Source organism: Phaeodactylum tricornutum, chromosome 1 (genome assembly GCF_000150955.2).
Source record: "Phaeodactylum tricornutum CCAP 1055/1 chromosome 1, whole genome shotgun sequence".
Lineage (NCBI taxonomy): Eukaryota > Bacillariophyta > Bacillariophyceae > Surirellales > Neidiaceae > Phaeodactylum > Phaeodactylum tricornutum.
The window spans coordinates 2,490,127-2,502,644 of NC_011669.1; the positions used below are offsets into that span (position 1 = coordinate 2,490,127).

General features: G+C 48.3%; 6 protein-coding genes across 6 annotated transcripts; 2 read left to right on the top strand and 4 right to left on the bottom strand.

Annotated features, from left to right (window-relative positions):
• Positions 1-310: 310 nt before the first annotated feature.
• On the bottom strand, positions 311-1,755 carry PHATRDRAFT_43269 (predicted protein). The gene is made up of 2 exons (XM_002177495.1): positions 859-1,755; positions 311-752 (listed from the first exon to the last, which is right to left on the bottom strand). The coding sequence occupies exons 1-2, from the start codon at positions 1,680-1,682 to the stop codon at positions 374-376; spliced, it is 1,203 nt and encodes a 400-aa protein (XP_002177531.1). The 5' UTR covers positions 1,683-1,755; the 3' UTR covers positions 311-373.
• An 860-nt stretch (positions 1,756-2,615) lies between these two features.
• Positions 2,616-3,750, bottom strand: PHATRDRAFT_43270 (predicted protein; the record flags this gene model as incomplete). Its single annotated transcript, XM_002177496.1, has 1 exon — positions 2,616-3,750. Exon 1 carries the CDS (start codon positions 3,579-3,581, stop codon positions 2,616-2,618), a length of 966 nt encoding a protein of 321 aa, XP_002177532.1. The 5' UTR covers positions 3,582-3,750.
• Positions 3,751-4,048: 298 nt separating this feature from the next.
• PHATRDRAFT_43271 (predicted protein) lies at positions 4,049-5,346 on the top strand (the record flags this gene model as incomplete). Its single annotated transcript, XM_002176954.1, has 2 exons — positions 4,049-5,156; positions 5,308-5,346. The coding sequence occupies exons 1-2, from the start codon at positions 4,197-4,199 to the stop codon at positions 5,344-5,346; spliced, it is 999 nt and encodes a 332-aa protein (XP_002176990.1). The 5' UTR covers positions 4,049-4,196.
• A 1,754-nt stretch (positions 5,347-7,100) lies between these two features.
• PHATRDRAFT_8741 (predicted protein) lies at positions 7,101-7,376 on the bottom strand (the record flags this gene model as incomplete). Its single annotated transcript, XM_002177497.1, has 1 exon — positions 7,101-7,376. A coding segment is annotated over one exon (276 nt), but the record flags the coding sequence as incomplete, so codon positions are not given.
• A 914-nt stretch (positions 7,377-8,290) lies between these two features.
• On the top strand, positions 8,291-11,604 carry PHATRDRAFT_43274 (predicted protein; the record flags this gene model as incomplete). Its single annotated transcript, XM_002176955.1, has 2 exons — positions 8,291-8,483; positions 8,563-11,604. The coding sequence occupies exon 2, from the start codon at positions 10,546-10,548 to the stop codon at positions 11,602-11,604; it is 1,059 nt and encodes a 352-aa protein (XP_002176991.1). The 5' UTR covers positions 8,291-8,483; positions 8,563-10,545.
• A 380-nt stretch (positions 11,605-11,984) lies between these two features.
• On the bottom strand, positions 11,985-12,416 carry PHATRDRAFT_6093 (predicted protein; the record flags this gene model as incomplete). The annotated part of the gene is made up of 1 exon (XM_002177498.1): positions 11,985-12,416. A coding segment is annotated over one exon (432 nt), but the record flags the coding sequence as incomplete, so codon positions are not given.
• Between the last annotated feature and the right edge of the window lie 102 nt (positions 12,417-12,518).

Genomic DNA, 12,518 nt, shown 5'->3' on the forward strand with positions numbered 1-12,518 from the left:
CTCTACGGAGAACAATTCGAAGAACTTTCAATTAACCGTAAGCAGATGTGGCAAGAGACAGCTGCTGCCGGAGCGAAGCCTGTCTCGAGAAGTCCACCTTTGATAACTTCCGTCATCGAAGTGACTGACTGACTGTGATGCGGTATGGTACGATTGGTGCTCCGAGCGACTCACAGTCAGCAATTCAAAATCTGATCATGTTTGAATTACAAGCCTTGGTTCATGCTACGAATCGACTTGCTTTACAGTTCGATAACATAACTTGCAATTAATTAGAGGTTCCTGCTTTCCTACTTGCATGCTTTCGTATAACTTCACTCCTATATCAGTTTTATTTCACGTATGATTTACTTTTTCTGTATTCCACTCGCTGCTATTCTGATCCAACTACCCGTGATCCGTCCGATTCACGCCGAGATCGGGTGGAGACCTTGGGCCTCATTTTCCGTTCCAGTGTAGCATTCACTTCACGTTGTAAAGATTCGGATCCCCTCTTCACACTTGCCCACGCATTGGAAAAAAGGCGATCGCAAAGGGGCTCCTTCCCACTACTGGTACTATTCTTGCGATGATAGATATACCCCATGTGGCCTTCTTTGGATCCATGCATTGACGTAGGCGTTTGTACAATGAGCTCCACGTCAAAATCGTAGTTTTGTACAATGTCTCTCGGGCCGTGGTAGCAAATTAAAAAGGAGGAGGAGCTGCGATTCCACATTTCGGACAACTCAACCCAAAGAGATGGTGGAAATCTAAGGGACAGCACAGAGCAATTTTAAACCGTATCTGTGAGACAAAAGAGTCTTTCAGAGAGAGAGCAGAGTTTGCCAGCACCGCGCTCTGTTTTGTACTACTTACCCAATACTAAACATGTAAACATGCGTAAAAGGATCAAACGAACGAGCTAAGCGAATATCGGCATGTTCGAAGATACACTTGCCGTGAATCTGTTCGTCATCAGTCAATCCTGGCGCCTGATTAGCCGCCGCCTCAAATACTGCTTTAAGGCAACTGTATCCCAGTAGCCACCGGTCATGTTCTACCTCGATACCGTAACTGAAATCGACTCCCGGGTCTTGAGCCACATGCAAATTTGGTTTTCCAATTCCGCTCCCGACGTCAATGAAGCGACTAGACGACGAGAAATTTGTGTATTCCTTCATCAAGTTAATCATCTTCTGCATTGATCCCATTGTCAATTCCCCATAGATAGGTCCATGAGATCCATTCCCTCCAATTGAGCCCGTCAGCTTTCGGATAATGCCATAGACTTGTTTCACGTTTTCGGCAACCGTGATTTCGGTGACGAGACGCCCAAACATGAGTTTCTTCTTGGCAGCAGATTGCTTGCGGCATGGTGAACGACGAGATGGTGTGACTGGAACAGCAGGTATCAAAGGCGAGTCCTGAGGAAACAAGGAACGTTTTGCGTCTCTAAAGCTGGTCGGTGTTGGGGTATTTGTCCCTGAAGATTCAGCTTTGTTGGTACTCCTGACGGTAGCCGATGGCGTTACGATATGTTTGTCAAATCTCTCTGCTTCGGCCACATTCCGCTGCTTTTGAGACTCACGCGCTCTTGGATTGCCATTTCCGCTGTATGGCAATCCCTTCACCGGCGTGGATGCTTTGGATTCAGCCGGTTTTAAAGGCTCCGGAGACAACTTGGCTCGTTTGCCTGCCATGAGGTTTGCACGGTCTCCAAAATACCAATTTGTAAACCACACTTCTCTAGTGGCCAAGGTGCTATAGAGCCTGTCTAACGCAATGTAGAGTTCGTCGAAGGGTGCACAACAACGCCAACATCGACTTCGGCCAAAATACCGAAATCGGACTTTGTGGCGAAGTTTTGGCGACGGGAATCTAACACGGTGTCGTAGGGACTCCTCGATATATTTCAAAACTATGTCGCTCCGAAAAGATGCGTATTACATTTACAGTTACATAGTAATCTTCTACATGGTTAGACATAACAAGCGACTCTTTCAACCCTTGAATTAAACCCTTGACGCTGACTGCGAATATATAAAAACAGTAAGCGCAAATCCTCTCCTCTAGAACGAAAGCTTCCATTTACCGTGAATCAGGTCCAATCCAGCAAACAAAACCATTCATCTACCAGTACTAAAGTATACGCGCTACACGATGGACAGCAACAAGAACGAAACAGACAATGAGGTGGTTCGCATTCACCACACGTTCGACGGCCACAGAGGATCAGAGCGGATAGATGGGGCGATGAGAAACGATTTCTCACGGTGGTCAGCAGAGGATACGACAAACGACCGAGAAGCATACGAGCCGATGTGCCCTCTTTTCATGCAGGGATTGCCGTCAGATTTTTTCAGCAACCCACAACTAGCGGCTCTGGCGAGTCTTCTGGACGAAGATTGCGAACATCCGATTGCCCGCGCTGAGGATGTAAAAATAGAAACTACAACAATCGGCGTTGGAAAGGTCCGGAGTGTAAAGAGCCGCGAACGAAGGAGACAAGACGGAAACCCCTACACAAACAAGCGTGACAAGGAAGTATCTGTTGCAATCGGCGAAGCGCATTTGTTTCTAAAGATGTGGAAAATATAGCTAATCTTAGCGTACAAGCTGCCCGACATGCAGGTCTAAATATTTTTGACATCCAAGCCTAGATCCCGACGCTCCTCGACTTCGCCGACCATCTTCCCCAGGAAAATACCTTTCGTCCTTTGCCCAACGCGACCGTTCTTTTTAAGAATAATGCAAATGCCCTCCTTCTCGATATTTACACCTTGTTTGATTGCTTCTTCGGCTTCGTCGTTGACCATGGCCTTCCATCCATTGCCGACGGGAAGAGCCACGCAATCTGGTACAGTCTTGCCTTCTACATTTGGGGAGAGGCCCTGAGGCATTTCAACAGGAACTATCAGTAAATCACTCATGACGAGTGAGTCTGCCAGCTTGATCGAGTCTTCGAGAATTTCAGCGATCTTTTCCTTGCCGGCTGCAGCAATTACAACCCGCTTTTCGATACCCCTGCCACGTCTCATACTTGCGAGAGATGTGGTAAAAGTTTCGGACGCTTCGTTCACATTCGGAAGATCCCCGGTGATGATCGATTTGGACCCTCGCACCGTAAGCCGAGCGAGCTCGGCGCCTTTCGAGGCTCGTTTCAATCGAGAGTCTTGCGCTTCCTTGTCTTTCTGAAAGGCCAAACCAAGGACGACCAGGCCAGCCACATCAACTCCCACATTGATCGCACTTTCTTGAAGCAAATCTGTGTTGATACCCGCCAAGGCGGCGGCGACCCGGGATGCGGATACGGCCAAACTCGTCAATGCCCCTGCTCCCAGAGAATAATAAAAAAAGAATCGGACCTTGCGAAAGGGTGACTCGGCTTCTTCCCGCAAATATAGCTCTCGACTGTACTCGGTCTTGCCGTTACTCTTGTTGTTATCACTCATTTGGAGCCGAATTGCAGAATGTTGCGTTAGGCGACCTTCTTGCGTCCGTGACGACACTAAAGGAGACTGAAAACTGCAGACGGGGGGAATGATGATTGAAATTGCGAGGAACGCAGTTGAAAGTCTCGTGAGCCAAGAAGTCCTCATGATATGGATGCAATTCCTGATCGCTCAAGATTGTACGGAGACGACGAGGCTGCAACCAGATTCTGTTTGTGATTACTAAAGGTAACAACTAATAAGTCCTCTTGCTTTCCAACTGTCCCAGACCAGAATGAGCCTGTGGTTACAGTTAGCTTGCATCTTTACCGGTGAGTTTTCGTCCCGAATGTTAATGAACACGTCACACACGCGAACGCATAGAGGTGACCGCAAGAGTCAGTCGTCTTACGAAGGCAATCTCTGTTCTCACAGTCAAGAGAGGTATCAATGCAAATTGTCTGGTGCCGAGAAGAAGCACGGTAGGCGAATTGTGTATGATATGTCAACGATTGGGAAAGAAACCAAATACGAGATGTTTCAGGATTGACAGTGATAGATTTACTACCTCTGACTGTGAGCAAATGCGGGGAATCCACTTACGACAACTATTCTTTTATTTCACTGGTGACGAGGCAATTGCGGATTATGTTGGTGTACATATATCTATTATTTGGTGATCATAGTTAGTCTATTTACATTAGTAATTGGAGACGAGCGGACTAGCTGGAACAGCTTCTCTGTCTGTGTGTGTGCTTGTACAGTTTGTGAGGATCTTGACGAATGGCTTCCAAGGCCCTCGTTGTCGGTAGCGGTGCCGTCGGTCTACGGACGGCGTTGGAACTCGTCCGGCGCAATGTCTCCGTGGTCTTGAGAGCTCCGTGTTCTCCCCTCGATCCTTCCAATACATCCCAAGGAGCAGGAGGTCTCTGGATGCCCTTTCATTGCGATGATCCCCGCACCTTCCGCTGGGCCCAAGAAACCTTAAACGAACTCTTACCAATGGCAACTCGGCAGCAAGCCTCGCCACATCATCAAGAGAGTGAGAGAGGTTTAGTCGAGGTCGTCCCAGCCGTCTATTTGATGCGCAATCACGGCGGACCCACCGTGGAACACTTTATTGATCATTCGTACGAACCAAGACGTGGGCAGTCAACGGAAACACTCGCATTGCCCGGGTGGACCAAAGACCCGCGTCTTGAGTTCCAACATCTGACGGTGGAGATGCTGTCCTGGCAAAATATCATCAATCGACTAAAAATCCCGCCGGAAGAGGAACTCAAACAGGCTGGCTATCTGTATGCCTGGTTCTTTAAACCGCCGATTGTCAATACCTCGGCAATGCTCACGCACATGCTCAACGAATTGAAAGAAGCCGGGGCTGATGTGAACGTCGAAAGTGGACACTACTACAGTTCATTGGATGAGATGCGCAACGAAGCCGCACAGCTCGACTGTGACTGTATTGTCAATGCAACGGGCCTTGGTGCCAAAGAGATACTGCACGATGACAAAATGGTCGGTGCCCGCGGTACGTTGTTGCACTATGATCGCGAGGATTGCCCGCGTCGTGATGTGGTTCGAGACGGACCGTATGGAATCAATGGCACCGACGCCGTCATTATGACAGAAGAAGCACCCTGGGGTAGTGATACATTGCCGTGCTACTTGATTCCGCGAGGTAAATCAATCGTCGTCGGTGGATCGTATTTGGAGGAAGATAAGGAACCGTCGATTCGGAATGTCGAAAGGGATCGTTTGTTACAAAATGCCAGCAACCTTGGAATTAACACTGAAAAGGCACGTATTATCGGCGAGTGGACAGGATTTCGACCCTATCGTCCCACAGCTCGCTGCGAGTTGGATCTCGATTCGACTAGTGATATTCGAATAGTGCATAGTTACGGGTATGGCGGGAGCGGTTGGACGGTAAACGTCGGGGCTGCCGTCGAGGCAGTGGACTTACTTATAGGTACAAAGAAATTGTAAGCTCTCATAGTTTATTGGTGTAAACAGCACATCTACTGGCAATCGTCAAGGCAACATCCAAAATCTGGACGCTGCCGTATTTCTAGAACTACATTCCAAGATCTTTAGTGTACCACCTACTATAAAGTGAAACAATCATTACCATCCACCTTGCGTGTTATTCTGGCCGTACGTATTTCCAGATCCTTGCTGCTGACTATAGCCACCCATATTACCACCTCCATGCATCTGACTCATCATATACATTTGCTGTTGCTGTGGTGTCATGCCTTGCATGCCCATCCCGGTGCCGTTATTTTGCATACCCATTCCTTGGTGCTGCATACTGGGGTTACCCATCATAGAGGGATACTGCATAGATGCATTATTATTCATCATCATTTGCTGTTGCTGCATCATACCTTGCATCGAGCCCATTCCTTGGCTCTGCATATTACCCTGCATCATATTCCCCTGGTTGTTGGGTTGACTGTGCTGGTTATGCTTCATCATCACAGACGGATCCATCATATCAATAGCACTTGCTCCACCGCTACTTGCTCCCATCACTAGAGGGTTGGATCCTACCGATCCCATGGAAAGTGGTGGAGCCATTTGAATTCCGCTGCTCAGCGACGACTTATGTAGTCCGTCGATTCCAGCAAAGCTCATATTGGAGCCTTGAGTGCCCTTTTTGACAATCTCGGCGATGTGTTGCCTCTCTTGAACAAAGGTAGCAGCAGCGGCATTCGCAATAATTGGCTGGTTCAATTTATCTTCCTTTCTAGGGTTCTTCGACAGCCCGTCCAGCGAAATAAGTTTGCTCAAGGGATCGACGGGTCCCCGTGCAGAAGCAGCTGATGAGTTCACCGGTCCGGAAAAGTCTCCAAAATCGTCCTCATTGTTGTTACTACTATTCTGCGGTGCATTAGGGCGGTTCGACTGTTGATGCGACTGGTGAGAGGTATTCGCAGAAAGCATAGTATTACCGTTCACGTTTTGTTGAGCTTGCTGCGTCACGCCGCCAATACCCATGTTGTTCATTCCATATCCACCAGCCATATTGTTGATTACAAAAGCAGCTCCACCGGCCATTCCGTTCTGCGAATTGTTCGTAGCAGTATGCGATTGAATATTGGCGGAATCTCCGAAAGCGTCAAAGGTTTGGGTCGTATGCTGCGGAACTGACGAACCACCAAACGCGTCAAATTGTGATCCGTTCGAAGTAGTAGCAGTGACAGGAGCGGCAAACGGATCGTTATCCTGAACGGAAGGTGCGGCCGCAAAGTCACCAAAATCATCATCGGCCGTAGCTGGTGCGGGTGCAGGTGGCGCATCAAAGGAAAAGAGATCAACTTCCGGGAGATTCGCTGGAGCAGGAGCTTCAGCAGCTTCCTTCTTTTTCTTTTTAGTCTTTTTGACTTTGGTCTTTTGGGTATCATCCGAGGGCATTGTTGCAAATGTTGGTGTTGGCTGGGATGGGGATGAGCGAGTGTCATCTTGGTCGTAACGGCCTCCGTACGAAGTTTTCTCTTCGTCGTACCGTCCTCCAGCAGCGCTATTTTTGCTCCCGATTCCGCTATCCCCGTAACCTCCACGAGAATCCCAGCTATCGTTGCCGTAGCCTGCGTAATTTCCGCCTCCTCCACCTCCTCCGCCACTATTCATTCCTCCTTGATTGCTAACACCGCCGAGATTTCCGCCAAATTTTTCTCTCAGTTTCCGGGCCTTTTGGCGCTCTTCTCGAATGCGATCGTCATCCGAAAGCATTTCAATGACCTGCTTGGACTTCTCACGCACGCCTTGCCCGCGATCAATCGTTCCTTCGTAGTAGTTGAACTGTCCGAGCGCACGCAGCGTGTGTCCGTGGTTGCGTGCATCGTCTACGCAGCGTTCCGAACCGTTCTTGATGAGATGTTCTAAAAGTGTGAGACCCTTGAAGACGATTCGCCATGCAGCGGGGCGCTGGTTTTCGAGAGATTCCCAGACAATCATGGAAATGGTCGCGAAACGGTCGTAGTCGAACGTATCGCGCGCGATTTCGTTCATAAGAGAACTGGAAGCTCCCCAGTTTTTGTGCGACAGAACTTCGTAAACGCGAGCTTCAACCTCCGTTTTGGGCTTGGCTTGATTGAACCTGTACAAATCAGTCGACAAGAAGGGAAAGGTGTGAGTGGACAGGTGTGAGTAAACAGTTGTTCCATTCTAAATTGGCATTATATACAAAGTACAATGGATAGATGGTACAAGTCGCGAAACGACCCAACACACCACGCAGCAACGCAGCAAGACTCTGCTTTCGTCACGGGTCGAATCTTTCACATTCTTTGTACAAGCAAGGGCAAGTTCCTCTTTCTACTTACGCATCTTCCGCCAAATTCCGGACTTTATCGATACTAAGATCTTTCAAAAAGTCCATTGTGGACAAATAGACTAAGCCGGAAGTGTGCTGGTACTGACAATGAAACAGTAAATGCACAGCCTTGGTCTTTCGCTATTCTCTGTGGTACGACGAACCACGTTTGTTTGGCGCGTGGCTATCGTGTTGTCGTAGCGTTACATTCATAGTAGTACTAGCTACTAGCTAGCTATAGTACTAGCTCTAGTAGAGCGTGAATTGGTTTGACTGTGAATTGCTGCGGGTACCGTGGTAAGGGAATTGGGCCTCTCACCATTTTATACCGGTATTCCGAATTCTCCTTTTTCACACATCTCGGTTCCCGTGCTTTCCTATCTTAGGACATCGTCTAGGTAGTAAACGATGATCCCAAATAGATACAAATGCGCCAATCAGAACGCGTATCCAAATATCATAACAGTAAACGATATTCCTCTACTAGCTAGAGAGAGAGGCAACGAGGACGAAAAATGTGGATCGTGGTCCGTTTTCCATTTCGTATCATCCATCCTTTTCATCAAGGAATCGACCCTTACCAACTCTGATCCAGCTAACTGTAGACAAATACAGCAGTCGCAAAGTTCGTTACAATGCTGACACCGACATTCTCACCAATAGCGCGGGCCTTACTGTGCAGTGTCGGTCTAGTCGCACTCTTGCACGGGACCATGCTCCGTCCGCTCTCGCAGGAAGCTTGGGAAATGGTGCGTTTCGAGTCGACAAAGGATCCATTTTAGTCTACGCGTACTTGTCGAGCAGATCTCACTCAGCTCTTTTGACAAGAAAAGAACAAACGGCAGTTGGACCCGACCGAGATTGTGAAAATTCCGTGTGACGCCCATCGCCTAGGACTGTTCGTTCTTGGTGTATGCTTTTTTGCTGTTGTGCTTGCGGGTCAAACGACGCCTGCTACCATTACTAGCTTGTTGCAACGTGTTTTATTTACAGGTTTGGTGATGCTAGTGAGCGGTGCATCGCCCTACCACAATTTACTTCATTCCATGTTAGCAGCGCTCTACTTGGCGACATTATCGTCCTGGGACCCTCCCGTATTCGCTCAAACATCCTGGTGGACCTTACAAGATGGCATCAATCCGCTTTTTCCACCATACGGAGCCACAAGGTGTGCACAAACAGAACTGGCAACGATTGTATCACAAAGCACCATTGCTGCAACTATTCCGTTGCAAATTCTGCGCCTCTACGATAGGGGATGGCAAGTCCAGCGATGGCCGCTTCCCATATTACTCGGTAGCACGTACGGCTGGGCCATTGGTGTGTTTTTCGGAACATGGTTTCTTACCTTGAACCGTCCGCCCGTCAAATCAAAATGATTAGGCGAACGTTCCCGACAGGCATATCAACGCACGATCCGGAGTGGCGCGCTGGACAGCGTCAAAAAGAAAAAAGGCAAAGGTGAGCCACAGAATCCGCTTGAATCACGGATTCACTTGGTGGGTGTGGATATCATCAGGATACAAGTCAGATCATCGAACAGCTGCATTTTGGAGTGCATTGCTGATCTAGCATTAGAGGTGTCAGATTTTGTATAAACATTGTATCATCATCTGGTATTTTTCAATGGAGCACGCGGATGCCAAAGAAACGAAACTTTTCTTGGAAGACAAAGTCTTTCTCGTACCGATTAGACATTTTGCTCGGCCCTTTCAGGTTCGGATAAAGGTCCATTTCGTCGATCGGCAAGAGGCTGAAAGCAAGAGGCGGTTATAGCGTGAGAAGCTCTAGTTCATCGTCAGTACTATTGCAGACAATTGACCATTGTGTTGCTTTCTCAGAAATGATTCCTATATAATATCACGCTGCTGCACGCAACTAGCCATCGGGCGATCCTTTTTGGAAGACCCGAGACCAATCGACGTGCGCAGACCTCAGAAGACCGTCGTGAAATGGAGGATGTGTTTCATCATGAAAAGAAAAAATGTTCGCAGAAGTCGTACGATTGTAAACCTTGTGGATTGTTGTCACTTTCAATAACGTACCTGAATCTCCCGTCATCTCCGGGAAGAAAAGCAACCGTGAGGGGTTTGCTCACTGCCAGTCGAAGTCAGAGGAAAGTGAGAGGACGATACGAAATGTGCGGTTTTACAATTACTCATCTTTCGGGCCCGTAGATTTGCGGTGATATTGACAGTGAAACGCAGTGCAGACCAACGGAGAGTTCAGATTGCGCATTCATTGGCTCGGCGTGCACGAACGAACGTCTGGTTCACAGTCCGTGTTTGGACTCCCAATGTTTTATTGGTTGGTTGGTATCGCAGTAGGGAATCTGCGACTTCTCGGAAAGCAGGATTTCTTCCAATTAGAGCGCTCGAGGACGCATCCTTCCTCGCTTCACAGTCAACCCCTTCCCTTCGTCTTCCAACACTCGTAGCCACTACGCGACGACCATGAGAACGAGTACTCGCAGAAACACGAAATATCTGTCCGCATCCACACATTTACACAATATTGTCCAATCAACACCGTTGAAAGCGTACCACTTCTACTTGCTTACCAACAGTTGTAAAGCTGTAAAAGTATACAGTCAGCAGAGACTGTTCGTTCTTTTGATATCCCTCACGTACGTTGTTCTTTCCAGTAACAACGAAAGGAAGAACACGAGAGGGTAAATATCGTTGGAGTTAGTTACCCAGTGACTGTAAACTATATACTTGAAAAGCACCTGTCCAGAAGCACGCGGGAATCTCGTTAGGTCACAGGAGCCGTCGCCTAAATCGATCACGTTGGTATCATAAGATCATCGAAATGAAAGGTTGGGCTGATCATTCCTCGTCAGAAGACGAGGACGAGGCGCCGGAGCGCTTCAATCTGACTGTTGAAGAGATCGGCAAACCACCCGAGGAACCCCAGGAAAGGCAAGCCCAGCAAGAAGCTAAAGTCCACAAATCTCGCCCTCCCAAGACTTACGTGTATCCGACGGAGCCACCTTTTTCTGCCTTTGTGGGAAACGTGGCCTTCTCGATTGTGGATCCGAACGACCTGGCGAACGAGCTCGTCAAAATCACCAAAGAAAAGCTCGGCGTCGATGTCGTTATTGAGAACCCACGAATTGTTATGGATCGACATTCTGAGAAACAACAGCACCGTGGTTTTGCCTACGTCCAGGTTCAAAATGTCGATCAGCTTAAAGCTTTGATTCAATTGAACGATTTCGAAACTGTGTTGGCTGGGCGCAAGATTCACCTTGATACCGCTAATGGCAGTGGTCACGAGCGTAGTCGTGGCAACAACCGCCGAGGACCTGCCAATGACATCGATGGGTCCAAGTTTCGGGGTGGACGCTATAACCGCGACCGACGGGGTAATTCCAAAGACTTTAATCATGAAGCCGGTGACGAAGTAACTAGAGATGCAGACAGCAATATAAAGAGCGGGCCACCTGCGGTCCGTCCACCGCTTAAACTGCAGCCGCGCTCAAAACCCCTGGACGTCGCGAACCAGAGCACTCCTACAAATAGCAGTATTTTTGGCGGCGCGAAAGCTAATGATGCCGGGAATTGGCGCAGCAATCGCAAGTCTGAAGAGCAAAGCAACAGCCGAGCTCGAAGTAATCACGGTGCATCCAATAAAACCTCACGAGATAGTCGTCGTGGCAACACCGCCACCAGCGCTATAAGCAGCAGCAGTACTCAAACTGGACCACGAAAGCAAGATCGAAAAGACAGAGACGTTGATCGTAAAAAGGCAGCAGTCGTAAAGAAGTCCCCGGTTGCGCCAGTCCCCCCTGTTCAACAGGAGCCCAAAAAAGAAGACAAGGTCGTAAACAAGTTTGCCGTGCTCGACTTTGATTCAGATTCGGACTAGAAATACACTAAAACCGAAATAAATCGCAGAAGATAGCTTATAGTTTTTTTGCGTACGGCGAGAGATATCTGTTTTTACCCCTTGATTTTGAGTCGCTCTATCCGACTCGCAAAGTCGGAACCACGTCTGGCGGTACGCCACAAAAAGAGTCGGGCGCCTATTGCGTCCTGCCGAAACCGTTCTTGTGCTCCGTTTGCTACCATCTCGCCCTTGTTTTCTGCAGCCGGTACAGTGATATTTATTTGATGTTGACGGGACCGTTCCTGGCCGTAAAATTCTTCTACAAATCGTTTGTCGCGATCGAATCTTGCTTTTGCTTCTTCCCATAATTCGGCCTTGGTCTTCTTTCTATCCGCACTATTCGTTGAAACCCCTCCTTTCATTGTGCCACGACAAGACTTCGCCCCACAACGACAAACAAAACGGTCGCCCTGCTTCGTGTCAAAATGATAATCGTAGCTCAAGAATTCCCCTGCTTGAATGTCACGTTTTGCAAAAATACCATTGCGCGCGTAGCCGTTCACATTTATCTGGGTCAAAAAGCAGTTCGGGGCGCACGAGTGATTGATGAACCGACTCAAGTTGGCTTTGTGACGTGCGTCTATGTACCACTGATCGCGTAGACTCATGATATAAAAATTGGGATCATTGGGATGATCACGTTCCCACTCAGATAATCGATCCTCTTTCTCTTTGGCATCGATTACGTTACCAACATATTCCAAAACCAAATCGCCTTTCCCGATCTTATCACAAGGTACCAATCCCCATCCTTTGCCTTGCTCCCGAAGAGGTTTACAGCGGGTAAACTTACGCTGGGTGATCCTACGATTGCCGCAGGAGGCTCCGACTCGACAGTTTCCTTTCAAACCGTCGCCACAACATTCGGTGTAGAGAATACGATTCATGCAGTC

What these genes read in the sequence shown, in the direction of transcription:
- PHATRDRAFT_43269 (XM_002177495.1), bottom strand. Translation starts at nt 1,682, where the DNA reads ATGGCAGGCAAACGAGCCAAGTTGTCTCCGGAGCCTTTAAAACCGGCT. An exon ending in GTTTACATGTTTAGTATTGG is followed by an intron (nt 753 to 858) that starts GTAAGTAGTACA and finishes GCTGTCCCTTAG; the next exon opens with ATTTCCACCATCTCTTTGGG.